Source organism: Athene noctua, chromosome 1 (assembly GCF_965140245.1).
Source record: "Athene noctua chromosome 1, bAthNoc1.hap1.1, whole genome shotgun sequence".
NCBI classification, from domain to species: domain Eukaryota; kingdom Metazoa; phylum Chordata; class Aves; order Strigiformes; family Strigidae; genus Athene; species Athene noctua.
The window spans coordinates 260,518,832-260,545,552 of record NC_134037.1 but is presented as its reverse complement, the minus strand read 5'-3'; the positions used below and the strand labels follow the sequence as shown (position 1 = coordinate 260,545,552).

Genomic DNA, 26,721 nt, shown 5'->3' with positions numbered 1-26,721 from the left:
ATTTAAGTCAACGTTTATAATGGGACTCACCAGGACCCATGATGAAAGGAGCCTGGGGTCTGAGATTACTCCAGCCCATCAGTTTAGCTTCCATTTTGTGTCTTCTCTCTTGGTAGGTTTCTATGGCTGCTAATTTTTGTCTCCTAGCTTCTTTTTCCCAGTAAAATATCAAGTCCTAACTGGCCTGTGCCCTGACAGATGTTCTGCAGCCCCCATCATAACCTGCCATTCTCTCCAAGTCATTAGTGAATTCTGCTTCCACCCTCCCTCCTCCGATGTACCCATCTCTGCTGCTCCTCTCCTGCCTCATCTTTGACCCTCTTTGCCAGATATACACCTAGCCTTTTTTTTTTTTTTTTTTTTCTCTCCCTATGTCCTGGCCCTCATTTTCTGACCTCACATTTGTTCCTGGTCCTTGCTCAAAATTCCCCCTCCTTTTACCTGTGTGATGAAGCTCTTGGCCTGACCATCAACCCCTTTGCCTTTCCTTGCACTCTCCCTTCCGTTCCTTTTCGAAATTCCTCTGCATTCTGAGTTGTTTCTTTTTCTCCTCCAGCCATGAGTATGTGTATTTCTGACTGACTGGGACAATTATCTCACAGGTCTCCATTCCAGTACAAAATTTCATAAAAGGCTGGAAAAATATCAAGGAAAGTTTTGTCTGCCCCTGTTCTGCTTTGAGAACAGAGAAGTTTCAGTAAATATAGGATTTTCAGCTAATTTACCTGCTAAAGTATAACCAGATATTAAGATTTCTTTTTTTTTTTTTTTTTTTTTTTTTTCAGTTGGAGAAATGCAGGGAAATTTTCCAGAAACTGATACAACGTACATCCCCAATGCCATGCTGATTCTCCCATGCAAAATACTTTCTTAAGTCTTAGGAGGAAAAAAAATGAAAAAATGAGTTGTCACTTTCCAGAAAATTTCACTCTTAGGTAAGCACCCACCATGGACAAGTTCAGCACAAGCTGGCAACCTGTGACAAAGTTTGAAAGATGAAGGGTAGAAGCTCAGCAGTGAGCTGGAAAACTCGTGTCTGATAATGGGACATGTCAGAAGGTCGCAGCAGGTGCTGTTCTCTCCTGTGCCACTTCTGAAATACTTTGCTGTGCCGGACCTTAAACGAGCTGTGAAAATACTTCCCTAGCAATAATAAGCTTCGGTAATATTAAGGGCATGGATGCTGGGAGGCGGGTGGGTCAGGAGATCCACCCGTCAGGAAGGGATCACAGCCACCCTGGAGTCCTCCAAGCTACGTGGCTCCTAGAGTCAGCTCCTCCTGTGTGGGAGCAGCAAACTCCCCTGGCGTGATGAGTTGCGCATCTCTTACAGGTTTTCTGGTTAGTGTTATCTATAATGACAAATCTTATAATCTGCCCCCTGAAAAGACCTTTTCTAAGCTATTATCCAAGGCCCAACACTTTTTCAAGTAATAACTCACAGCCTCTGAGTGTTGCAGCACTTGACAAACGGACACATCCAGAAGTTAAAGCACCGTTCCACTGTGCTCATAAATATTTACTTTCTCTAATGCAGCCTTTTCAATTTACATATCTCAGTGCTTAGGAAGCTGAAAAATGACAGAACTGGGAAAACCCAGGAATTTTAAAATATATTTTATGAGCTCAGCAACAAGCTGGGCTGGGAGCAGGCTCAACCAGAGACCAGCTGAGCCAAGCTGCAGTAAAGGTGGTCCCTTGTATCAAATCTGTCTTCATATGTAACCCCTCTAGGAAAAAGCCAAGCAGAAATAATTGTCACGGAGGTACTATTTGCAATGTCTGGTTCAAATCCCTGTCAGAAATAATTATTTCTCTCTGTCATGATCTGTCTCTGCTGTCTACCACTCCAGAGAAAGGGTCAGCACGGCAGTATCAAGGCACTGAGCAGCACAGGGGGCTGTGTTTAAAGGCGTCTGCTTGAAGACAGGGTTCAAATGGCAATTCAGATTATCCAAAACACATTTGTAATTTGTAAGTAGTGATAAACTAGCAACAAAGTAAGGCATTGGTGGGAGGAGTATAACCCAGTAGGATGCTGGTGAGAGAAGAGAGGAAAAATATGTTTTAAGAAACTATGAATGCACCAAAAGTAACAACAGGTGGTTTGTGCCCTTATTTCGATTTGATAATGGCTGTTTGGCCCAGATAAATTCATATACTGTGTCTGGGGTCCTTGTGAAAGACTAGGGCTCTTAATGCTTACCACAGCCTAACCCATATAACCTGCTCTTTAAAAGCAGTCCAGCCACCAGGCTGGTCAGGCAGAAGAGCTGGTTCTTCAGGTTTACTAGGGATTTTCAAAATTTAGCAATTTTCACTGCTGTGTTCCCTTTGCTCCTGGGTGTTAATCTATGCTTGTTTTAGTAACAGTTCTTCTACTCCTCGCATGAGACGATGTAGAAAATCTTGTTTCTGTGTGCTGGGTGACACATTTCTCTTACAGCTACTGTTCACTCTGCCAGCAGACAATCAATCTTCTTTTTGAATATGATGCTCACAAGGAATTTTGGGAAAGAAAAGTGTTTAGGGTCTGATTCAGGGGCCTCAACTGGCCTCAACAGGCATCTACTGCTTTGGAGTTGTTATGTGGTATCCAAAACCTCTGCAAGGGGATGACAGATCTGACATGGACCTTGAGATCTCTGCCTTTCTGAAGCTACAGCTGGAGGCCTGAAGGAACACTTCAGGGCCTCTTAAATGGCACCAAATGTCTGTCTTCAGGCACCTGAGTCAAACACTTAAAATGTATTATTTGGTCTTTTGAATGCATCCAGGTAGAGACTCTGCATTTACTTGTTGGAGCTCATGAGGTTCCTATCTGCCCACTTGTCAAAATCTCTTTCCCAGCCCTGCTATCCACTTGTCACCTCCTCCCAGCTATGTGCTCACACCTTTTATATTTAACATTTCTCTACTGAGAACTGCATATTATAAAATGCAGCTGCAGAAACTGACAGCTAGGGTATTTTTTATTGTATGTATATCCAGTATAGGAGGGAAAAGTAGTTAATTTATGAACTGGGTGCAGTCAGGACACTGCTGTAAAACCAGATTCTTTTGTATAATTCCTGCATTACAAACTCTGTTAGCCCTCATTAGTCAATATTTGAGGAGGAAAACGGTTTTACAGGGTTTAGTTCAATTATTTGGCACATGGGAAAAGAACTGCTCATCATTAAACTTAGAAACCTAAAAGCTAGGAGTTTCCTCTGAACTACTTTTCTAGGTCTCTTCATGTCCAGTGGGCACAGACAGGCTCTTTAGAAGGTTGTTCTTGCCACGGTAAACTTAAGAGTGGGATTCAATTTCAGTTTAAGGTATCTAAATCCAGATGTCGACGTGTAAGTGTGTGCATGTGAGGTAGGCATGTAAGCATCAATTATAGTCAGTGGTGATCTAACCGATACCGTCAATGGGAACCAGATACCTTCAAGATGGTCAGCTTAATTGATCTGTAGGCTCCGCTGATGGTACTGATTAGATTTCTGTCAGCTTTAATGGGAGCTCAGACATCCAGCACGCATCCAGACAACTGTGTGCGAACACCTTCTTTAGGTGACATAATCTCAAAATGAATCCCATTTAGGATTTAACTAGATTCCGTAACTACAGGTGTCTAGTGAGATTTGGGATGTCCAAGTTATCTGTGACATTCACAAGGGGTTGGGAGATATAGTGCAGGACCCTGATAGGGGGATCATTTGGGATTGGCAGTTGGATGCCAAGCAGGATATCTGCAGGACATTTCAAATGGCACTAAACATCTACAGTGAGGGTGGTGAGACACTGGCACAGGTTGCCCAGAGAGGTGGCAGATGCCCCATCTCTGGAAACATTCAAGGCCAGGTTGGACGGGGCTCTGAGCAATCTGGTCTGGTTGGAAATATCTCTGCCCATGGGAGGGGGGGTTGGACTAGATGACCTTTAATGGTCCCTTCCAACCCAAACCGTTCTGTGATTCTGTGATCTGTAGTCAATAAACTGTATCAAACCATTGCTTCTGATCTACATCCCTGGCTGCTTTCACAGACAATAGACAGGCACCCACTCTTATTGAGGAGGAGTTTTAGAATGTTTTAGTTCAATAGGTAACACAATCTAATGAGTATCCTATCAAACAATGAGTGAGGTTACGATTATAGTTGCACTGTAGCAGGTGTTTACTTCTTTTCCAGCCAGTGCCGAACATTACCCTTCATGGCGTTTTTTGGTTTAAGAAAAAAAGAGATGTGAAAACTGAACCAAGAATTTTCAATCTGATGGACTTTACAAGATATGGGACTTAGTTAGAATTATGGTGGGACAAACCCGGTGACCACAATTGGAAATTAGTGTGAGAAAGGATCACAGGATTTGGTCCAGAGGGAAAGGTAGAGAGACCACAAGATTTATGTGTTGCTGCGTTTAGTACCTGGTGTATTAAAATTAGAAGGTATAAGTGACTTCTTTCCTCTTCAACGCTACCGCAACCCCGGTGGAGGCAAGCAGGAAGCACACGATTTGTTGTCACACTTGTTATTATTTCTACCTTGGCAGACTATTACTGTTCACTAAAAGCAATACCCAAGACATGCCAAATGCTGGCATTTAAAACCCAGGGAACAACATGCCCAGGAAAGGAAAGCTTGAATGTTGCTACAGCCATATATTTTAACACAGTAAGTATTTTTAAGGAAGATGGATAATTCGGTTAATTTAGACAATTATTACAATTTTAATACCCATCTTTCCATTCAGCAAAATACTTTGAATTGCTCACCTATCCCAAACACCATGAAATGCAATAAAGCCCAGGTGCTCTGCAGGCTGGCCATTTGCCTGCTGTCTGACTGACATCTCAGCAGCTTTGCAGAGTGAGGGCTACGCCTTCAAACCCTGAGAAAGTTCATGCTCAACACTCCTCCACTGAGGTCCGTAATGCCCAGTGGGGGAAATTTGCTCCTGAACAGAAGAAAGGCCTTGGAGCATAAGTTGTCCGTCAGCCTCGTGCTGGGCATATTGAATGCCAGTGGGCTACCCAAGGGTGCCCGAAGGCTTGTTGTGGGTCACACGAGACTTCCAGCCCACCTGCAGGTAAGAGGTGAAAGCAAAGTGAAGCCAATGTAGGTTTTTTTGCTGTTGGCCACAAGTGCTTTGCCTCCATCTCTCAGGGATAAGGGAAAAGAAAACTTCTGGCAAAGTGTGTGCTAGCGAGCAAGAGATCCTGGCAAACATCTGAAAAAACAGGGAACGCTTGTTTTTAGGAGAGCAGGGGAATAGTTGTGTTCATGTTGCTCAAAGCAGGCAAAAGCAGCACAGAAAGGAGATGAATTATTTTCTTCTCAGCTCAGATGGTTCATACCTGGATTTCAGGAACAATAGGACCCTTCTCCGAGCAGGAACTTGCAAAAGCTGTCAGTGGGGATGGGGAAACCACAGGGTTGGGCCGGGCAAAGTTACTGAGGTCACAGCTTGGGATCTCATTCTCTTCGTGCCTCATGACTATGGTTTCCATCACGAAGAAACGATCCCACGGCAACCACAGCGTGTGCTCTTGGGTGATGAAGGGAGCCCGCTCAAAGTGCAGGATAATGGAGATTCCACCAATGGTAACGAGATCAAAGCTGTTTGAAGAGATGGAATACAAAGTTAGTGTAAGCACCACCCCGTCTGTGTAACAATTCCCTAGCAAGGACTTCCAGAAAAATAATTGCAAGAAATACCATCAGCCACATTTTACAAGACTAAAAACCTACAGCCCAAAGAGGCTTCAGTTGACAAAGAGCAAGTGGCAGAAGCAGGAGTACAAACTCAGCGTCTTTGCATGTTGTCCTCATGTATATTAAGAACATACCCATCCCCCCCTTTTTTTTTTTTTTTTGTGAAAAAGGTTTATCCTTGTTATTGCTTTTCTAGTGTTATTTGATTATACGTACTCTTTTTTTTTTTTTTTTTAAAAAGTATTTATCATCCAAACACAATCACAGATTGGATCAATTCACATGATGAAATAAACTATTTGGAAAGTGGTTTCTCTGACACACTACCATATAAACTGTCTTGGCACCACTGCTAACCTGACTAATACTTAATGCAACCCAGGGAACGTGTGGAGCCCAGTCACGGACTGAGCCTCGTGTACCAGGCACAGGGAAGAAATGCATGCCATGCAGGCAGCCGCTCAGCACAGAGGTTTTTTCAACTCTTAATCATTTAGAGCAGGGCAGATAACTTGCTGCCTGTGGTCTGCAACTTCACCCTATGCTACCTCCAGCCAAGTGGCTTTTCTGCCTGTATTAGTGTCAGCTAACAACCCTCCAGAGCTGTGTGAAAGGATGTTACCTCGATAAGAAAAATATTCATCCCCTGGATGTAAAGATGTTGGGATAGGGTTTTGGGGTTTTTCTTAGGTTCGTATTTAAACTTCAGGTCTTGTCAGAGATGGAGATATTATGAAGTACCTAAGATGTATCTACTATGTATAGACTCAAAACAGATGTGTTAACTGAGAAGGGAAGGAATTTTGACACAATCTGAAGATCTCCCGGTTCTACTTATTTGTTGGGTTTTTTTTTTGTTTTTTTTTTTTCTCAGTATCTATTCAGCTGTAATGCCAAATGTGTGTTTCAGGCAAGGAAAGTTTTCTCACTTTCCATGCTTGGCGCTAGTGTAGGACAGTCTCACACAGATTTAAGCATCTGAATAGGCTTCACTGGCTTCAGCAGAGCTGCTCATGTGTTTAAGAGCCATGTGCTTAAGTCCTTCTCTGTACATGAGAACTAAGATCTGAAAGCTCTCCTACAGCCCAAAGACAGACTTGATGCACTTTGTAATTACAAGGTAAGAAAGAAGATGAAAAAAGCATTTTAAATTAATTTTTAAATTAATTATGAGGCTTCCAGATTGGCTACAAAAATCCCAGAGGAGCAACAACGGGTATGAACCACTTCTAAAAAAAAACTTTGGCAAGCAATCATTCAGGAGAAACATTTTTTTTTTTTTTTTTAATAGCCGCTAAGACTGAGGTGCCATTTAGTAAATATAATTATGAAAAGAAAGTTATTCAGGAAAGAATGTTAAATTGAATCCATGGGAGGGAGTGGAAAGCATTTAAAAAAGCTAAAGACATGTTTATTCTACCACTCAAGTGGGGCCATCAGCTTCCCAGACCTATGGAGCCTGGCTTGCAACAGCCTGACGAGTAACTTGCTGGCCCCTGCCAGCAAAGCTGCACAGCATTTGTCCTTTGATGAGAACATTTTTAACAGTCAATTAGCATTTGGCAAAGCCCTTCAGCTAGGAGGGAGAAGCTTGCTCTGCATGAATCCGGGCACTGAAAGGGGCAACGGGACGAAAGAAACAAACAGTACAAATGATGCTCAACAAGTTTTTAGGCAAGTGGGAAGAATTTTTATTTGGAAGCACCTCCGTTTCACTCCTTGTGAGCACTCGTTTCACTCCTTGGCTTCATTAAGCCTGAATCAAGGATGGTAACCTGCTGGGGGGAAACACCCTTGTCTCTCCTGCATCCCCAAAACAGGATGCCGAAGGGAAAGCACCACCTCCATGTCAGGCTCTAGCAGCTGTGAAAACAAAGACAGGCAGTACTTTTTAGCAGGAGCCATTGCTCATGAGCTGGTTTCCCCAGAGTCACAGGGCGCAGCTTTGAAGTTACCTTGATGAACTGAACAAAAGCTAAAACCAAAACCAAACAGAAAAAACCCAAAATGAAAACACCTTCTTCCCAGCTTCCCTTAGTGAAATTAAATTTAACGAGAGCAAAACCATCTTGGGATTGAAGGAACACGATAATTTTATTTCTGGTTTTTCTGCTGATCTCTGATGTCTTTTTTATCACTCTAAAAAAATCATACTTGTTGTACAGTCGTATTGCTCTGTTTTTCTTAAAAGACTCTGGAGAGACAGGCCAAAGGATTAAATTCTCTATTTATCCACAAAGAGAGGTTTGGTTTTTTTTTTTAAAAAAAAAACAACCCAGAAAAGTGTAACCCTTTCTCGTCTCTTTGCTCTGAAGTCCATGTATTTGGTCCTTCTGAGATAGCCATGACCAAGTTGCTGAATGTGATGTGCACAGTCCTGAAAAAATAGTGCTGTTTTATTAACACTGTGCCTAAAACCATGGGATATTGAAGACTTGCAGCCTTCATAAAGTACTAGTTTAATCAAATTTAAAGCTTTATTTAAAAGTGTGGTTTATAATCCAGTATTGATACTTTGATCCATCTACTAACTTTGCTTTACAGAAAAATGCATACTACAGTGGTTTGAGAGTCGTTTTTTTATCTCCATGCCTTGTTATCTGAAAAAAAAAATCTGTGTCCCACTAATTAGGCTAAAAACACATGCAAGCCTTGAAGTTATCAAAGTTTTGTTCAGACTAAGTAATGTGACTTAAATAGGACCAGGTTTTCACTTATTAGAGGCTTCATCTGAGTACTGTAATAGGAGGGAAACCTACTTGCAGAGGCCTGGAATACAGTCAACCCACTTACAGGGGTGAAAAATTCAGTTCACCATAATTCTAAAATTGAAATTTTACTTATGAACCTCATTTTGAAACTTGGTCATGTCAAAAAAAAAAACAAACCAAAAACAAACCCCAACCCAAAAACCCAAACCTGAAGCAACAAAATCCACTTAGGAACCAATCTAGCTAAATTGATGCCGTTCTGTCTTTAAACTCCCTTACTTTAAAACCACAGTTATTGCCCTGCTATCAGTAAACTGATTTGCTAAATCAATTTAAGGCAACTCAGTGCACGTTTTCAAGAATAGATATTCCTGTGGTGAATATGCCAAATAATAAAGCCAGTGAGCTTTATGCAGTTATCTCATAACCCCTGGAACAAGGTAACTGCTTGCATGCGTGCTCCCATTTTTCTCCGAAGCAGAATGACACTGAAGATGGTCCAGATGACCCCATATGACTGTGCACTGCTATGGACTGGGAATGGATGCAGACTGCTCCTGTAGTTCAGAAGAAACTACTTCTTGCTTAAGAGCATCAACTTCTTAAAGTGACTCAATCCCACAAAAACTGCAGCGTTGAACAAGCTGATGAGAAGTCACGTCATGCTCTGTTCAGAAAATTACTGAAAACCATCAAAACAGATAATAGAAACGGTAATAGCAATAATTCTTTACATGATTTTGGAAGTGCTTTACAAATAGTATTTAATAAATGCTATAACAGTCAGTAAGGAAGGCAAGGAAATGTTATCGCCCTTTCACAGGCTGGTTGGCTGGCCGTGGAAGGTTAAGAGATGCATCTAATGCTACCCACTAAATCAGTAATGAGACTAGGATTAGAAATAAGGGATGGCTGACATCATTTTCTGCCCCGACAAGTTTAATCTGAATGCTCTTAAATACTTCAAGGTAATTTTTAGAAGACCTCACCACTGAGGAAGTCACTGGATTTTGGTGTCCTTTAAGAGAAGGGCTTTCACTTGCCCATTTATTACCTCCAGAGTCCACAGATCCACTGCTGTGCCCATTCATTTGAGAAAATACCTTCATGTGTGCCTCAGCCAATTTTGGAAGGTATTTTTATGATCCCAGAGACTCAGTACTGCCACTGAACAAATTGTTGAATGTTGGTTGTGCACCAGATGTGCACAAGGTGTCTGTAGAATCAGACTGAGAGGAAGGTGAAGAAAGTGAAATCAGAAGAGCTGACACCACGGCAGTCTGGGGTTAGACTGATCACCAGCAGCTGCCAACAGAAATCCCAGCTTCAGGATGAATTCCACGTGGTCACAGATTCCCTGCTCTGAGACAGCTGATCTCTGTCATTTTTACCATTTGGAGCCGAGTATCTGTTGGGGGCTGAGTCAGCAAACTGTAGCACTGAGCTCCTTGAAACTAATTTAACTTCTGGAGGCTGGCAGCCAGCCCCGAGGAACCAGCAGTCCACCGAAGACTGGTGGAGCATACTGATGCTCCAGCTGCATTGCTTTCTGCTCTGGGTCCCCTGCTCAGCTGGAGGTTGGGAAGGACGTGTGAAAGGAACGTCCCTGGCTTGAACTGCCAGTGGAAGTAGGTTTATAGCAGGGGGGAATTTGCCTTTCAACACCCAGAAATGGGAAAGAAACAGTTACTCAAGTATTAGAGAAGTCTGGAGCTCGGATAGCAGCGCTCACCTCTGTGCTCTGACCCTGTTCAGCTTACTGGTTTTGCTGCCTAGAGGTGCAGTTTAAGATAAAGCCCCTCGGGTGTTAGGTACAGCACAAAGCAAAGAGACGGTCCCTTCCTCAGGGTACTTGTAATCTAAATGAAAGATTACACAAAGTAGCTTGGTATAGTATATAGGACATGGAAACAGATAAGAAAAAATATTATAGAAGGCAATATTGTCCAGGAATTTTGCAGGCATATTTATCTGCTCTAATAGATACAGATTTTGTGCTGGTCTATACACAGCAATCTGATCTTGAGACAGCAGTTTGGATCTCACTTTCATGCAAAGTAGGTTCAGTAAGGTTGGTAGAGATACTCAGAGCATAAACGTTCATAAATGTTCAGGACTTTCTCCTTTTTGCAGTTATGCCTAAGCTATGGGCAATACAAGGGCACCAACTCCAGAGGCACTTTTTTTCCAAAGAAGACAACTAGTTTTCCCGGGATGCCTCTTTAATCCCTGGATTTTATTGCCATGTCACCCAAGAGGCGAAGCATCACTCGGAAAGCCTCCTAGTCACCAGCAGTGTTACAGTAGGTGCAAACTCCCTTAAGCATCAATAAGGCAGCATTAGGCACATGTTGCTAGCACATGTTCCTCTCTTTCATTCTAATTCTATCAGCTTCTCCGGCCAAGTTAAACCTTTAATGAAAGTCGTGGATTGGAGAGGTGCTAAAATCTATAAATCCTCTCCCAAGTGCTAGTGGTTAGTAGTCAATACATAGAGCATGTGCAGCTGGAACCCCTTATGTTTCATTTTTGTTCTTAAAAGAAAGGGAGCCAATTAGCACTGACAGACAAAAGATAAGATGAAAGACTTTCCCAATTTGCAATGCTTTTGTTTTGGTTCAGTGTGATTGCTCAGATTTTAAGCACTTGCCTCTAACACAACCGTAATCTTAATGACTTCTTAATGTGAATTAGATAGAGTAGAGCTGTTGGGAGCAGGGGGCATCTTTTCTTTACATGCATGGACACTGCGTTGCCCAATTGTTGGCTAAAGATTCTAGGTGATATCTCAAAGTTAATAATAATAAATAATAAGAACAGAATAGTTTCAGTTGAAAGGGACCTACAATGATCTTCTAGTCCGATTGCCTGACCACTTCAGGGCTGACCAAGCCAAAGCATGTTCTTAAGGGCAGTGTCCAAATGCCTCTTAAACACTGACAGGCTTGGGACATCAACCACCTCTCTAGGAAGCCTGTTCCAGGGTTTGAGTACCTCTCAGTAAAGAAATGCTGCCTGATGTCCAGTTTAAATCTTCCCTGGCACGGCTTTGAACCATTCCCACACATCCTACCACTGGATACGAGGAAGAAGAGCTCAGAACCTCCCTCTACCCTTCCCCTCCTCAGTGAGCTGCAGGGAGCAATGAGGTCACCCCTCGGCCTCCTTTTTTCTCCAAACTAGACAAGCCCAAAGCCCTTAGCTGCTCCTCACAGGACATGCCTTCCAGCCCTGTCACCAGCTTTATTGTCCTCCTCTGGATGCAATCAAGGCCCTTCACATCCTTGTTAAACTGTGGGGCCCAGAACTGCCCAGAGCACTCCAGGGGAGGCTGCACCAGTGCTGAATACAGCAGGATAATCACCGCTTTTGGCCGGCTGGTTACCTGTGTTTGATGCACCCCAGGGTGCAGTTTGCCCTCTTGGCTGCCAGGGCACACTGCGGGCTCGTACTGACCCTGCTGCCAACCAGCACCCCCAGACCCCTTCCTGCAGGGCTGCTCTCCAGCCACCCCTCTCCCAATTTATACCTATGCCCAACATTACTCCATCCCAGGTGCAGAATCCAGAATTTGGACTTGTTAAATTTCATCCCAGTAATCACTGCCCAGTCCTCCAATCTATCTATCTCCCTCTGCAAGACCTCTTATCCCTCAAGAGAGTCAACAGCACCTCCCAGTTTGGTATCAACAGCAGACTTGCTATGGTGCATTCAACTCCTGCATCCAGATTATTGATAAATACATTGAACAGAACTGGCCCTAGAATTGAACCCTGAGGGACAGCACTGGTGACTGGTCACCAGCCAGATGCTGCCCCATAACAACTAAGAATAATGCAGCAACATCTTCAAAATGCGTCAGCAACAAACATGCTCTTGGAAGGAGTTTCTCTTTAGTATTGACGGTAATAATGCTGTAACTGCTGCTTGAACACTGTAAATCCGATAAAGACATCCTACCTGCCATCTTGTCTGCTGATTGTGTATCCAAAAAGAGGATTGTTGACAAAGCTGATGTTCACTCCAACTAGAGGGGTTCCATCTGCCGTCATCACCTGGCCTCGAATCACACACGCATGTCTGCAAGAAGAAGAAAAATGATAAGAAATAGTAAGGCTTTTGACAAATTTAGGTTTTTCCTTCCGTGGCAGGGAATTCCTATGGATGAGAAAGCCCAGGCCCTTAAAGCACATTTTCAAATCAAAGAGGACAGAAACCTACCCAAGCACTGCATGAACATATTCAAGGCACAAAACCCACAGATGAACCCCGATCAAGGCTTGATGGCTCATTTCTTCCACAATAATTTCCTAGGTTTAGATATGTTCCTTACAAACTGCTTGGGGGACTGAGCATGCTAACAGGCCGGGCTTTTTCTTCCCATCTTTTTCTTTACAAGTTTGGTAGATTGCACTATTTTATAGGCTATATCTATTCCAATTACTCTATGCTCTGTAATGTGCTCTTTTATCTAAGGATTTCAAGGATCTTTACAAACATTGATTAATACTGCAAGATAGGTATTTTACAGAGAAAGGAAATAAAGCACAGAGTGATTTTCGGTTGTCCAAGGTCAGTCAGAAAATCTGCAGTAAAGCCAAAGACAGATTTTCTAAGTTCTTATTCCAAAGTCTGTTTCCAGACCTCTAAGTCATTACTACATTGCTACCTTCGGAGCTTCCTATAAAGACAAAGCATCACATGTCTGTGAGAGTGTCTGAACCCAATTTTTGGCTGAAGGTAACTATTTTTCTGAGCAGCAACAGCAAATTGTGGTGTCAGTGTGCTAACGTGACCCAGTGAGTGATTTTCCTAACTGCTGTCCTGCTGGAGAGCAGAGATTGAAAGCCAATGTTTCTACAGGTGCAGGAACAGATCTCAGTTAGAGTAAATCATCTCAGCTGCACTTGCTATCTACCCAGTTCAACTGAGAAATGTCGCTTTGCTGGTTCACTGAGGCAAAGGATGATACCCGCAACATTTTGTAAAAATGATTTTATAAACATGGATCATCAGGGAAAGATCAAATTATCTTCTTACAGTCCACCTAAAAATCTGAAACTCTGTAACACAAAGAGATAAAGTATAATTTCTATTTAAGAAGGGCTGCGCTATTTGTATATTCCACAGTACAGACAACAGACCATTTGCCAGGGAGTCTTAAACAAAACTCCTACTGATCTAAATGAAGAGCTCCAACAAAAATTCTCAAAGTGTTACCAGAATGTGTCAGCAATCTAAAATGTGACCAGATTCATATACAATTTTGGAACAGGCCACAGGAAAATGAGATCATGGAAATGATTTTTCTGTCACTGAGTTTTCTCTGATATATCACCACTGACTTGTTAAAAGTTATGTTGGAAAAGGCTTGGACCCAGCTTGGACCTAATATTTTTAATATTCCATTCCATTTTAATATTCCTTCCATTGCTTCTCACACTGAAGGCTCTAACTCAGCTTCCCATATACAACAAATTTTAAATAATATTCCAGTACAGTATTATGGACATCACTCTCTAACACACAGAGTTAGATCACGATACCATGGAATACGCTCAGAGAAATGTCAATGCTCGGAATTGCTGAAGTCAACAGGTCACCACCAACTGTAGTGCACTTTTGGCACAAACTGAGTGTGTCTGATCATGTCTGAGCTAAGAGCAGAAGCTAGAGCTTCTCTTCCCAGATTTTTCCATGATCCCCTCCACTCTGCTCCATCTTTTTTTTCATCTTTCAGAGAGACCTGAGGAAGAGTTTGAAACTGTCTTCTCTCCGCTTCTCATCAAATGGCTGCACATTTTGTGAAAGGCAAGGAATTGCTACAGACTGTTGCTTGAAGACTAAGACCTGAGCATGAGGGACTTGGTATTCTGAATTATTGGCAGCATATTCAAGCCAACACTGGGACTACAGATATCTTAAAATACTTGAGAGACAAGATCATACATTTTTTGTGAACCCAGAAAGAACACTTCCACCTGTTGTTTTTTTTCCTTCCAAGAGTTAAAAGCAAGCAAAGGAAAAAATACAACATGTTGCAGATGTCTCTCCTGCTGTCCTACACAAAACACATGTCCAAGCAGTTGCAAACTTCTAAGTAATATTGCAAGCACATTGGCCTAGATCCTCAGCTCATGTTAATGGAGGGATGTGCTTATACCAGCAAGCAGCTGGTCCGTTACATATCACTGACAACTATTTCTACAACAACAAGCACCAGCACAACATGGACAAATAAAGAGCTTCCTCTTGCCTTGGCAGCTGTAACAAATGCATTTGAACTCCCACCTTCCAGGAAGAGACTCAGTTCCCATTCTAGACGATGCTTCACAGCACTCCAACTCTGCTAGCACATCTACGTGCTAACTCGGACGATGCTGGCATCTCTTCTCAGAGAAGCAGCTTGTCAGCAAGCCCAGCTGCATCCACCATTCTCCCGAGGACTATAACAATAGCTTTATTTACATGCCATAAGGAAAGATGTTCCTACAAAGGGGACATCTCTCCCAAACCACAGTGATAAATAGAATCTAGAGCAACATGCACAAATCTAAATTGAGTTAAAAGCAGGAGGGATGGAAACTGGAAGAAAACCAAAGCCCAGACTCTGCCTGATTAGAGTCTCAAATCTTCTCCTTCCCTGGGCGACAAAATTTGCCCCACTTGGGAAAAACAGTTAACATAGTGTGTTGGAAGCAGCTGGCTTTTCTAGTGTCAACATGTCCTTTCTGGAGGCAAGATCGACTACCCACAACGCACCGAGCCCCCCAGGAACCTGGTTAATGCTAATTTAGTCAGCCATTTCCTTCAGAAGACCTTGGTCTAAATGCAATTACACCACAAACAAGTTAAGTGGGACTGCTAAGACGTTCAGCTCTGCTAGAAGGTCTCCCAATATATTTACATAAAATTATCTCTCATGTTAATAGAAGAGATTTATTCCATCAGTCTGGGCCTGCCAGTTCAGTGTTTTCTGCAGTGGAACAAAACTGAATTTCTCATAGCTGGAGCCTCATCTTCCCCTTGAATTATTTACAAATGCCACCCATTGCCTCTGTTTTCTGAATTCTGTGTTTTGTTTCCTCCACTACTTTTACAAGAGGCTGTATGGATTCTTGTTTTACCATGAAAAGCAGTTTGCTTTTTTCCTCTTTTTCCTCTTCTTTAATTAGACTTCTCCTTCCTTTTTTTTTTTTTTTTTTTTTTTTTTTTAAATTTGTCCATAAAAGCTTCTCTAAAAGACTGTCATTGTTGAAATAGTATCTAGAATGCCAGATGGTGTATCAGACAATTTACATCATCACTTTCTGAAGTCATACTTTATTCCTTAGAAAATTAAATTAAGTCTTCCTGGTAAGATCTGGACCACAGTGACAAAATAGGGAGGGGTGTGCTCATGCCTTTACGTTCCCATTGCTCAGGTAGGAAGAAAGTTTGACAGGCTCTCAACAAAATTCAAGCAGACAAAACCAGTTTTAGAAGAAGCCAGAAAAGTAAATTCCCCCAAAGCCACTTCACATTATGGGAGCATATTAAAGAATTGTCTTTAATACTGACTCTGATCCAGTGCCTCATAATTTAGACGTTGGCCATTCTAATACTTCTTATTTGTAGATGTTTTCTGCTGACACTGTACTTGGCACTGGTAAATAGACAAAAATACTCATTCTGCTAAACATTTTTCATTAGGAAAAGAAAATCCCATGCATCCTAAATCCCCTTTTGCTGTAAGAAATGAATATTCTTTCCTCGACTGCAGATAGGCACCATGGGAAATCTCACCCCAACGAATTTCTGCAGCTCCTCAAAATACTTCCACTGTAACTCGTTGTGCCTTCTCCTTTAAAGGTTTCAGGTGTGTGGAGATGGTTATCATGATTGCTTAGCCACCCTTAGCCAATCTATTAATAATATTTTAATTTGCCACTATAAATCTCTTAATCTCTTTGAATGAATTTACCACTTCCACATTTTATTGGTGTGTGTGTATATATATACATATATATACATATACATATCTGGGATTTATCCTTCTGCTCTGGATGAAACTTCAACAGAGCACCATAGAGTGAAAATCTAGAAAGTTATTACTCAGTGGGAAGAGCATTATTAATGAAGTTAGGTGATCTCAGTTCTATTTCTTCCTCTGCTACAGACTTTCTGTGTGACACGGGTCATGTCAGCTGGTCTGTATGTGTCTTTGTACTCAACCTGCAAAATAACAATCGAGGCACATCCCCTCCTGACAGAGACATTGGGAGGATAATTGCAGTAATCTGCTAATCTCTTGCATAGGGATTTTTACATTCTCATGGCACATCATCCGTGATATGCTTCTGAGCATACCTTGCTGATAAATGCCTATAAATACAGTCATTTGTTACAAACACCATCTCATGGCTTTAGCCACCGCAACATTTCTGCTTGATAATGACACGGGATGAAGCAAAATGTATCTCGTCCATTTTGGGTTGAGTGCACCTGTCTCATGTTAAACAACCTCAGGGCAGTCTAGTCTAGGATAGACAGAAAAATTGGGAGAATGCCAGGTTAAAGCTAAGGGCATCATGCTCAAACACATGGACAGAAAGAAAATGCCTGAGCTGGCAGATGAAGGACGAAAGAAGAAGAGGAAACAGCAGAACACACAGACCTTCAAGTTCATTTCTTGTTGGCAGCATTTCCTTCAAAAGCTGTCTGTAAAAAAAGCCCTGCCCACTTGCCTCTTAACTGTGCAGAAAAAACGTGTGATAGTCTTTTCTTGAACTGAGTCAATCTCTGTCTGGTTTCCTCAGTTCAGTTCAGCTGTAGGAAAAGCTTAAACTTGAAACCTACCTACTGATCTTAGCTGCCACCTGAATTAAGGTATTGTTAGGAAACAGAATAGAAAAGATCCTGCTGAAGGGTTCCTTTTTAAACAAGAAAGGTACACTTATATGAAAAAATGAAAATTAAAGACTAGACATCCAGAAAAACCCCACCACCACTACCACAGATAGCACAACTGAGTTTCTAAAAGGGTTTGTCGCATGTCGGGCAGCTGGGATACAAGTTGTTAATTAGGCTCGGCCCAGAAGGTTGCCAGTAAGGGGAGCACCAGAATGCTGGTGTCAATCTGACAAAGGACTAAATGCACTGACATTCGACCAACTCCCAAACAGCGACTTGCTAAAGTGGCACTGACAGACTTGGTTTGCAACAGATCCTGCCACTCAATTTTCTGAGCAGCTGATGGAGTGGGAAACCCAGAATAAAAAGTGTGGGTGATGAAGAATAAAGTTTGTAAGAACTCTGCCCAGACTCAATAAAAGAAAGTCAATTCTAAGTTGTTTGCAGTGAGAAACAGCATCCGTTCTGTTTGTTTAATGTATTTTGTGAAGCTATTTATAAGGTCCCATCACTGAAGAGTCAAGAGATGCTGATGATCCCTTATTAGGGTATGGCCCTCAGCTGTTAACCATTTGCAAGAAGCCTTCTACAGTCTTTTAGATGTTCTATGAAACATACAGTAAATCCAACCGAATGAAATGCTTCAATGAAAACCCATTACTTCAACTGTCTGAAGAAGGACACGGAAAAAGTGACATAATGCTTGGATACTTTATGAATGTGGCTAATGAAGGTGGTATTTGAAGTCCAAGAGGAAAGCACTTATTAATCGAGATTTACAATAACACCTCTAGATGCAGATTTTATTCTTGTTGCCTCTTTAGATCTGGTCTAACCTGACAGTATCAAAACAGCGGGCCCTCTTTATCTGATATTTTTAATATCCAGAAGAGAGCTTGGCTTTGCGACCAGCCATCGCCCAGCTTCTCAAGTTCCCCATTGCATGCATCTGACTCCGTTCTGCTCCGTGAAGGCTTGCAAACTCAAAAACCTCCTTTGGCATCATATTTTTTAGCAATATTAGCGACTGCTAGCTGTAGCTCCTCCGAAAGGAAAAGAAGGTATTTTTATTTCATGACAGTTCAGTCACAAAGTGTATTATCTTTTGAGGACCACCTACCACTTCCAGAAAATCCACGATCGAATGATCATTGGTCTCAAAACAATTCCCTGTTGGCTCCATTCCTGAAAGATTCAGGAACCCATTGCTTTGAAAACTTCCCCCAAGATTTGAACCTTATTCACCTACTCAGTGTGTGTCCTTTTTCTCTTTATGAAAGCACAATCTTCTTCTCTGATCTGCCAAGCAATCTGGCCACTGTTGGAAAGAGATGCCACTTCTGCCATCCAAAACATCTTGGGTCTCTATGCCTCATTGACTCACTGTTTTTGCATCCCCAGATTTCTCAGTTGTGCTATAATGGGAAAATGGGAGGATAAGGGATACAGGAAGGCTGCTCAGCAAATAGGAAATAAAGAGGAAAAGACACTGATGTTGGTCTCTGAAATTATAAAACTGGCTCCAAACATACTATTTAAGCGAAAGTATTTTAGAACAGTTTTATAGGAAATGCAACGCATAATAAAGTCAGGCTGTGCTTTACTGCAAAGTTTCAGCGAAGAATCCTTTTGTTCACAATGTGGTTGACTAACTAATGCTTTAAAAATTGATGATTCTCTCCTTTATTCCAGTACAACCAAAGAAACACTCTTGCTTTGCACGAGATCTCAAAGAAACAGAATCCCACTCCTGTTTTTTTAGGTCTGTAAAATCTAAGTCAAGCGTTCAGTAGCTTGTGAGGTGCAAGATAATTTTTTCCACTTAATATTGACTTACGCTCATTTCATAATTTTTCAGCAGTGATCCTATAACCATTATTTCTATGAGAGGTAAAGACTTTATAGTGCAATAACTTTCAGAGATGAATAAAATATTCGTGCCAAGTCTTCACAAAGAATCCCTGCAGAACTTACCAGTTCTGTATTTTTATAGTATTTTACATCTGGTATTTATTTTGTAAGCTGTGGCCACATATTCAGCTCTGCAGAAGACCCAAAATAAAAGCAATTCCTTCCATTGAATTTGAGACACCATGAAAGCAAAATTGAGCAGAACGGCAGGAAAAATACATTATTTCGAGGTTAATTATAAAATGAGCTCTCTTTTTGATGATCATAGGGAAAGTTCTTTAACTACATATAAGCTGTCTGATAGGTTTGTAATGAGCCAAAGGAATTAGGAAAAAAAATGGTTCAATAAAAATGTATAAGATTTTATGATTGGGATTTTAATACTGCTTTGTTATGTAGGAGGTTTTAACCAATTTAGCAAGTAAATGTCACACTCAAAGGACAGACTCTTCCTGATATATTGAAATGATTGAAAGTCATACTTGGACTCAGCTGTTAGCATCCAACAGCTAGAGGCGACTGCCCCAAACCTGATCTTGCAAGGCAGAACTTTGCTGCATCAGTGCAAAGCCAACAGGATCAGCTCACACGAGCCTCCCCTGCAATTTAAAATGAGAAGGGAGATTTTGCAGAGCTGGCTGAGGGATGCTGAAGTTCTCCCATCTGGTCCAGGGTCAGCAAACCTCTGCAGAGGTGAGGCAGCAATGAGCTTGGGGCAGAAAGCTCCAGCTTTTCGCAGAATGAACATGCCAGTGACCCACATGAGAATCATTACAACAGTGAGCTGGTATTTAATTTGAAGAAGCCTTACGCAGTAATGAAGTAATCAAATCTCTCCATTGAACAGGATATGCAGTTTCTGGTGATGTTATTATATCAGCTCATAGCTATCATGCCAGACATGTCCATCAACAAGCAATGTAAAACAATGGGCATGTGGGCTGCTCTTTTTTCAGAGGAACGTCCCTTGAATATTGAATAATAATCAAATATCTGCATGCCAGATCCAAAAGAATGCATTAGCATCTACACCACAGTTTAAACTCCTAAACCCAAATGTACACATCAGTACCTGTGTAATCCAAGAGGTATTTAACTCATTAGGAGTTTTGGTTTTCTGCTTGTGAGTTTGAAGGCTTGAGTTTTGCTTTCTGCACACTCCAAGAGCTCCTGGGTACAGAGGTATCACCTGAGACCTTTTAATCCCAGGTACAGGGTGGTGCAGCATTTATTTCAGATGCCTTGCCTGATCCTGGAATCATGCCCAAATCACGCTAAGAAGATCCTACTCAAGAGTTTGCGCCTGGTAATAAATACCCAATTTTTATTTTTTTTTTTAATATTGGTTAAAAACTGCACCCCAGTTTCTCTAAAGATTGTATGCAGGACTTCCTTCTACTTGTGAAAGGGGAATACAATTATATTATGATTACGTTATCTATGTTATGGAAAGAAACATAAAAATGGATGGGAACTTGGCTTTCACAGAGTGCTGTGGATACAAATTCCACAAAGTGGAAGTAAGTAGCTGTATATATTGCGCTAGTTTATTATATGAAGATAATGCCATGCTCAATTCAAAATCACTTTAAGCTGAAATAATGCCATACTATATAATTTAAAGTCAAAAGAAAAAGGCAAACTTTGGAAAAAAAAAAAAGTATATACGCTCCATACACCAAAAAGGTAAGTTTTAGAAGTATGCTTTCTTGTGCTTAAAAGGAATGATTACTACGTCATTGAGAATTCCTTGTTACTCTCCTATATTTAAAAAATCTATGATTTGTAGATAAAAAGTAGTTCATTTAAGCAGAAAGCAACAAAAGCAGGATGACGTCTTTGGAAGATGGTAACACTGGGAGGAAAGTGTTTGAGGAGGTGCTGTGTTAGCTTGGTTTAAGACACGGAAACATACGACCCCCTTCCCATTAATGGAGGTACCATGCTGTGCCATCAGGGCTTGCTCTCGGGAATGCTGGGTGGTGTCTAATATCTACGACATAGTCTCAAACAGATGCAGCATTTATCTTTCAAAGCTGTCCTAACGCGTGAGGCTGCTGTGCTCCCCAAGCTCCTGCACCGCCCCTGGGGTGCCCGACGTTCCGTGGGTGCATCCCACCCCCCGCGTTTTGGTGCCAGCTCAACAGAGACGGATCCTGAGCCACGGGCTGGCCCAGCCCTCTCGGGAGAAATCATCTGCAGAAAGCCACACCTGAAGAGTTTGGGCTTTTTTTGACTTCAAGCTTTGTCTTTGGCTGGAAAAGGAGTGTTTCTTGCTTCGCTGTATGAAAAATCACACTTTTCTTGAGGGAAGAGTACACAACAGACAGAACACTCTGGTTTCCCTGTGAAGAAACCTCAGGAAGATCTGCTGTGGCGAACCCAGAGCTCAGGTGTGGGAAGAAATGTGTGAAAGGAAGAGAGAAGGTGTTTTGAACATCTTCCTTCAAGGATACTGAAATATCATTGTAATATTCTTCAAAATTACTCCAAACTGAGGCAGATGGATGACCAAAATGCTTTGAAAGCCATTTTGATCCTCCCCTATTCTCTTAGTTGTTCTTCGGCCATGATCAATACTCACAATTCTGGTTTTGATGGGGCTTGGGATCGATGCAGTTTAACTCTGACAATAAAAAACATCCATTTATTTATTTATAGAAAACACACACATTTATAGCATACCTGTCTATCTCAGCATCTAACGGTGCCTGTGTAACCCTCCTCAGCTGGATCAGTAAGGTACATTGTACAGCCTGGCAGACAGTGAGGGACACAAGGAGGTGGAGTGACATGTTTATACACCTTGTGACTCAGTAATGGAAAAAGAAATGTGCAAATTTAATTCTGATCAGAATTTTAAACTATGAAAACTAACTACTTTTTGCACTTAGACTACTGACCTGAGGGCACTAAGGGACTATTCTTGCAGCTGATATCAGATCCTGCTCTCTGATTCATTTTTATAACTCAGCTGGTTATTTCTAGCTGCCCATGTAATTGTTAATATTGCTGGCAGCAAGTAGATATATACAACCTGTCCCAAAAAAGGAGGGGTATAAAACACACCTAGTTGAAAATAATCTGATTTCTTTTCAAATATTCTTTACAAAAAATGCCAATTCTGCACATGGTTTTCTGAGGTACTTTAATCCTATGACAACACTTAACATAAAAGACTCTGTGGATCAGGACTTTAGCCTGTTCTTGCAATTTTCTGACACTGTCCCTCAAGAGAGAACAAATATATCAGGTGTCCTACTTGAAAGTCAACAACTTGACACCACTGCATCTTGTGCTGCTCCTTATGGTGATGGACAACTCAGAATGGCTTAAAAATACAAAGCAAACAGCAAGAGTAAGTGGTTTCAAAATCAATACAAGAACGATCAAGTAGCAGAAGAGTACTTGTTATCTGTTCATCAAAATGATGTGAAAAGACATTCTGTGCATTCAGAATTTAATTTAGCTACTTGCTTTATCATCATAAACACTCATTTCAATATGGGCAATAATTATTTTTTCTTCCCAAACATGAATAATATATAATTGCTGGTATTTTGGAGGAGACAAGGTCTTTACCTTTATCCATCAGGGTAATTTATCATTGTCTTTCTTTTTCTTCTGCAGTGGTGAGAGAGCTTGTCAGCTCAGCTTGTTCTTAAAAAGCTGGAGTGTAATTCAATAATAAATTCACTCAAAGGCTAGCTGTCACGAGGCATTCATTTATTTGTATCCATTAGGTGATCTGCACTGCTGTTCTCTCTAAAGGATAGCTAAGCTGCGTTTCTGAAACCCGGGAAATATCTTGCATGGATGTTCAGTCATCTCCTTCACACTGCTGTCACTTCTGCACAGGCCATAGCAGCATGCAAATGTGTTGTGGTTCCCCCAGGGGTGATAATCAGCCAGCCATGACCTGGTAAAGCCCTGAGGGGTAGCCTGTGGTTCCTGACCTGAATGAAGAGTGTGCTCTGCACGACATCAGACACGCAGGACACAGAGGTCCACGTCACCTCTGTGTTGCCTGCTCATGGGGAGCTGCTCAGAGCGTGTGGCATGGATCCACCTCCAATCCTGCCCCGTGATGATGGTGGAGCCAGGACAGAAAGATGTAGGATGTTGCATGCCCAGCAATCTACAGTCAGATCTACACCAAGAAGGAGACAGCTTCATGAATCACAGCAGCAGCAATGGAAGGAGAGGGCTGCCCTGAGTCAGGATGCTGGAGCCCTCCATCAGAACAGAAAAGTTTCCCGCCCTCCCTTCTGTTGGACAAGATATTAAGCCAGCAGCCGGAAGGAGAGATGAAAATGCTTCATCTTGCCCCCAGCTGCTGCTGTGATCTTCACGGAGACACCGAGCAGTTCCATGGATAAGAGGGATATTATCCCCTGTCTGTCGTAAGAGCAACTGGAGGAGATTCAACAGCGAGAACGCTACTGAAGAAACGGCACATCCACACAGTCAGTCTCACCTGCCCAGACTAACTGGGTCCCAAACAGTCCCAGCCCACGCTCCTCCGCAGAGCAGTCACTGTCTGACCACTGCTGAAGCACTGCCATTGCCAGGGTGACAACAGACAGCTATCTAAAGGTTCAGCTACCTAGGTGGTGAAAACAGACAATCAAAACTATGAAGAGAAGCCAAGTGAGCAGAAAACACTTGCAATGGTTGAGTTTAGCCAGAACGATAGGATCTTTAAGAACTAACAGGAACGCCTGGTGTCTTTTAAGATCCCAAAAGAGTAATGTCATTTTTAGCAAACCAACAGACCGATAAGCCTGGACTGTGTGCTGTGGTGCTGTCTCGGGGGAAAACATGCCTTCTGCTGAGGTCCTTCACTGCTACTTGAAACTGCTCTTGTGATGAGTCAAGATATTTAACTTGAGAGATGCAATACAATCACAGCTTGAGGTGACATATCTGTAGACCATATTTAGTGATACACACCCTGTGCTGATATTTTAAGAACGGCAACCTCATAAATCATTGCTATCTCTGCATAATTCTTTGTGTTAACTTAAACGGAACAAGGAGCCCCATTTATTAGTTCCACTGCAGTTAATGAAAAGCAATCATTAAAACCCTCCCTATTGATCTGAATCTTTGCATTCCCTCACTCTAGTAATCTATACGCCAGATAAACATTTCTGCTAGCAGGTGCTCCTTTTGAATCCCAAATCTTTCTTTAGCAGGACGTCTACAGATGGTTAGTAATTCCTTCCTACATAGAGATCTGTCATCGGATCTGTGGAACGCGTGTAGCTCTTGTAGGAGTTAATGTGACCCCAAATGACACAGCCTTTCTGTGGGTCCTCTGCTGGCACACCCAGAAGTAAGTAAATGCACTGTATAAATGAGAAATTACCATTATTTTTCCCCCACCTCTGTATGCTGCTGAATGCAAGCAGCCTTTAAAGAGAAGTTTCAATATTTTTAAATCACACATGTATGAAGACTCCTAGAGTTCTTTATTGTATGGAAAAGTCTGTTAAACATGGACACGTGTCTAACAGAACTCTCTGCCTATCAGAATGGATACACGTGGACCTGATACCAGAGTCCTCTGTGGAAAGGCTTCTGACTGTGAGCTCAGCTGAGGAATTGCAACTGTAAATATATCAGAAAAATGAAATTGTGCATATAATCTATTTTATATTCCGAAGCCTGATTTTACAGCAACACATCACAACAACTGACAGCAGAGCATTCGCTGTGCTAACATTTAGTCCAGAGTCTGGACTGCTCCATATCCACAACCTGAAATCTTCAGAATGCTGACAAAGTATAACAGTTTGTGACATAATGAGTATTTGGCCTTAATCTGAACCACTCCTGTCAGCTTTCTTGGACTCTGAAGGGCTTGGCAGCAAGACAAATCAGGGAAACTATCACATCAGGCCAACTCCTTGACACTGGTGTGCTTCTAAGTGGTTCATGTCTGAGGTCAGCCTGCAGACCACTGGAGATGGCAATACATGGGAGATGGTACCCAAGGAATGTTGGCAATATCCGTTCATGGAAAAGCATTAGGTCAGACCCAGAATGGCCTGAGGGGCCTGCTGAGATGCAAGTGCTGAAATAAAATACTCACACAAACACCAGAGTTGTATATTTTTAGTGCAAACCTATTCACTGCTGTGTGTGGGAAAGCTGAAAGTAAACAGTTAATGACTGGGTGGAATTCAACAGCGTCCAAACCTAAGTGTTGAGAACCACCTCCTGGCTCAGGGTCACCACCTCTGAAAGGCAACATTCAGGGCAGACACTGAATGATCTAAGAATCTGACACCCCAGGATATGTATTATGGTGTCCTGCTATAAGCACATGGCTTTAAAGGGATGACCTCCCCCGACAGCCAGGAATGTACTTAAACAAATGGCTGAGATGCAGTCACAGAAGTGAACTGTACAATATTTCTTTGCCAGTTCCTGTTGCTTGATGATTGCAGTGATAAAGAATGTCTCAGTATTAAAACCAAGCTATATTCAAGTGATCGTTCATATCGGAAATCACTCTAATAGCCCTCCCTAGGCTGTAAGATTTTCTCCAGTGCTTTAGAGGTCTCAATAGTCACACTGTAGACTGCAAATACCATTCTAGTTTCCCTCTCTTTTGGCTCTGTCAGTGGAAGAAGGTCTGCCATTGGTGTTTACAAGGTACTTCTGGAAAATGTCAGTCACTTGATCTAGAAGAGCCCTGCTGAATGGGTGGCTTTTATTCCTTGAAATAAGAGAAGGCAGGAAAGATGCAACAGCCCATGAGCACTGGGAGAGAAGCATCATGTCTTACTGCCTGGCAGGACATTGCAGATGAGACAGTCAGCAGAATTACATCAGCCACAATATCATTAGATATCTACTTCCCTCAGACAATTTCCATATTCTGCATCTTGCTGTCATTCAATGTCTTAAAATGGCCAAGTGGCTTATGCTTTACCTCTTACGGAATCAAAGCCAAAATTCCCTTACCCTCCTTCAAAAGGATTGTCTCCTGGGATGACGTGGGTGCTGTCCTTGCCGATCAGGAACTTGATCCGATCGTAGAAGGAATGCAAGCTCTGCTGGGAGACGGGGGCTTGTGTCTCCTGGATGATATCCAAGGGGTCCGGGGAGCCCAGGCACAGCGCATTGATGTGGCACAGGGGCTGCAAGCAGCAGTCTGGGTCCATGCAATCCACCAGGCCATCTGCAGAAGGGTAAGGGAGATTTTAGAGCAATGGTAATGTGTAGGGTTGTAGACTTCAGGGTGTAAGAACTCTTTGCAGTGCACACAACAGAGAAATGCGAATTTACCCCTACACAGAATAAGGCATGTTCCCTTAAATCCCCAGTAAAGAACCTCAAATATGCATTTAAGTAACATTAATGTGCACGAATATGTAATATATGAAAACACACACATACACATGAGATGAGACCCTAAAAAAATATCGTCTTTGAGGTTAATTCTGGGGTATGCCACTTCACATCTCGGTAACTCCAGAGCCCACAAAGGTGTTT

General features: G+C 42.0%; 1 protein-coding gene across 4 annotated transcripts in view; it reads right to left on the bottom strand.

The window, feature by feature from the left end:
• The window catches only part of TENM4 (teneurin transmembrane protein 4), a 601,586-nt gene that overhangs the window by 73,285 nt on the left and 501,580 nt on the right, over positions 1-26,721 (bottom strand). For all 4 annotated transcript variants that reach the window (XM_074918363.1, XM_074918372.1, XM_074918381.1 and 1 more), the window contains 3 exons: positions 26,191-26,407; positions 12,373-12,492; positions 5,344-5,605 (listed from right to left, as the gene is read on the bottom strand). In XM_074918363.1, the coding sequence (XP_074774464.1) occupies positions 5,344-5,605; positions 12,373-12,492; positions 26,191-26,407 (599 nt within the window). The remainder of the gene's footprint in view (positions 1-5,343; positions 5,606-12,372; positions 12,493-26,190; positions 26,408-26,721) is intronic.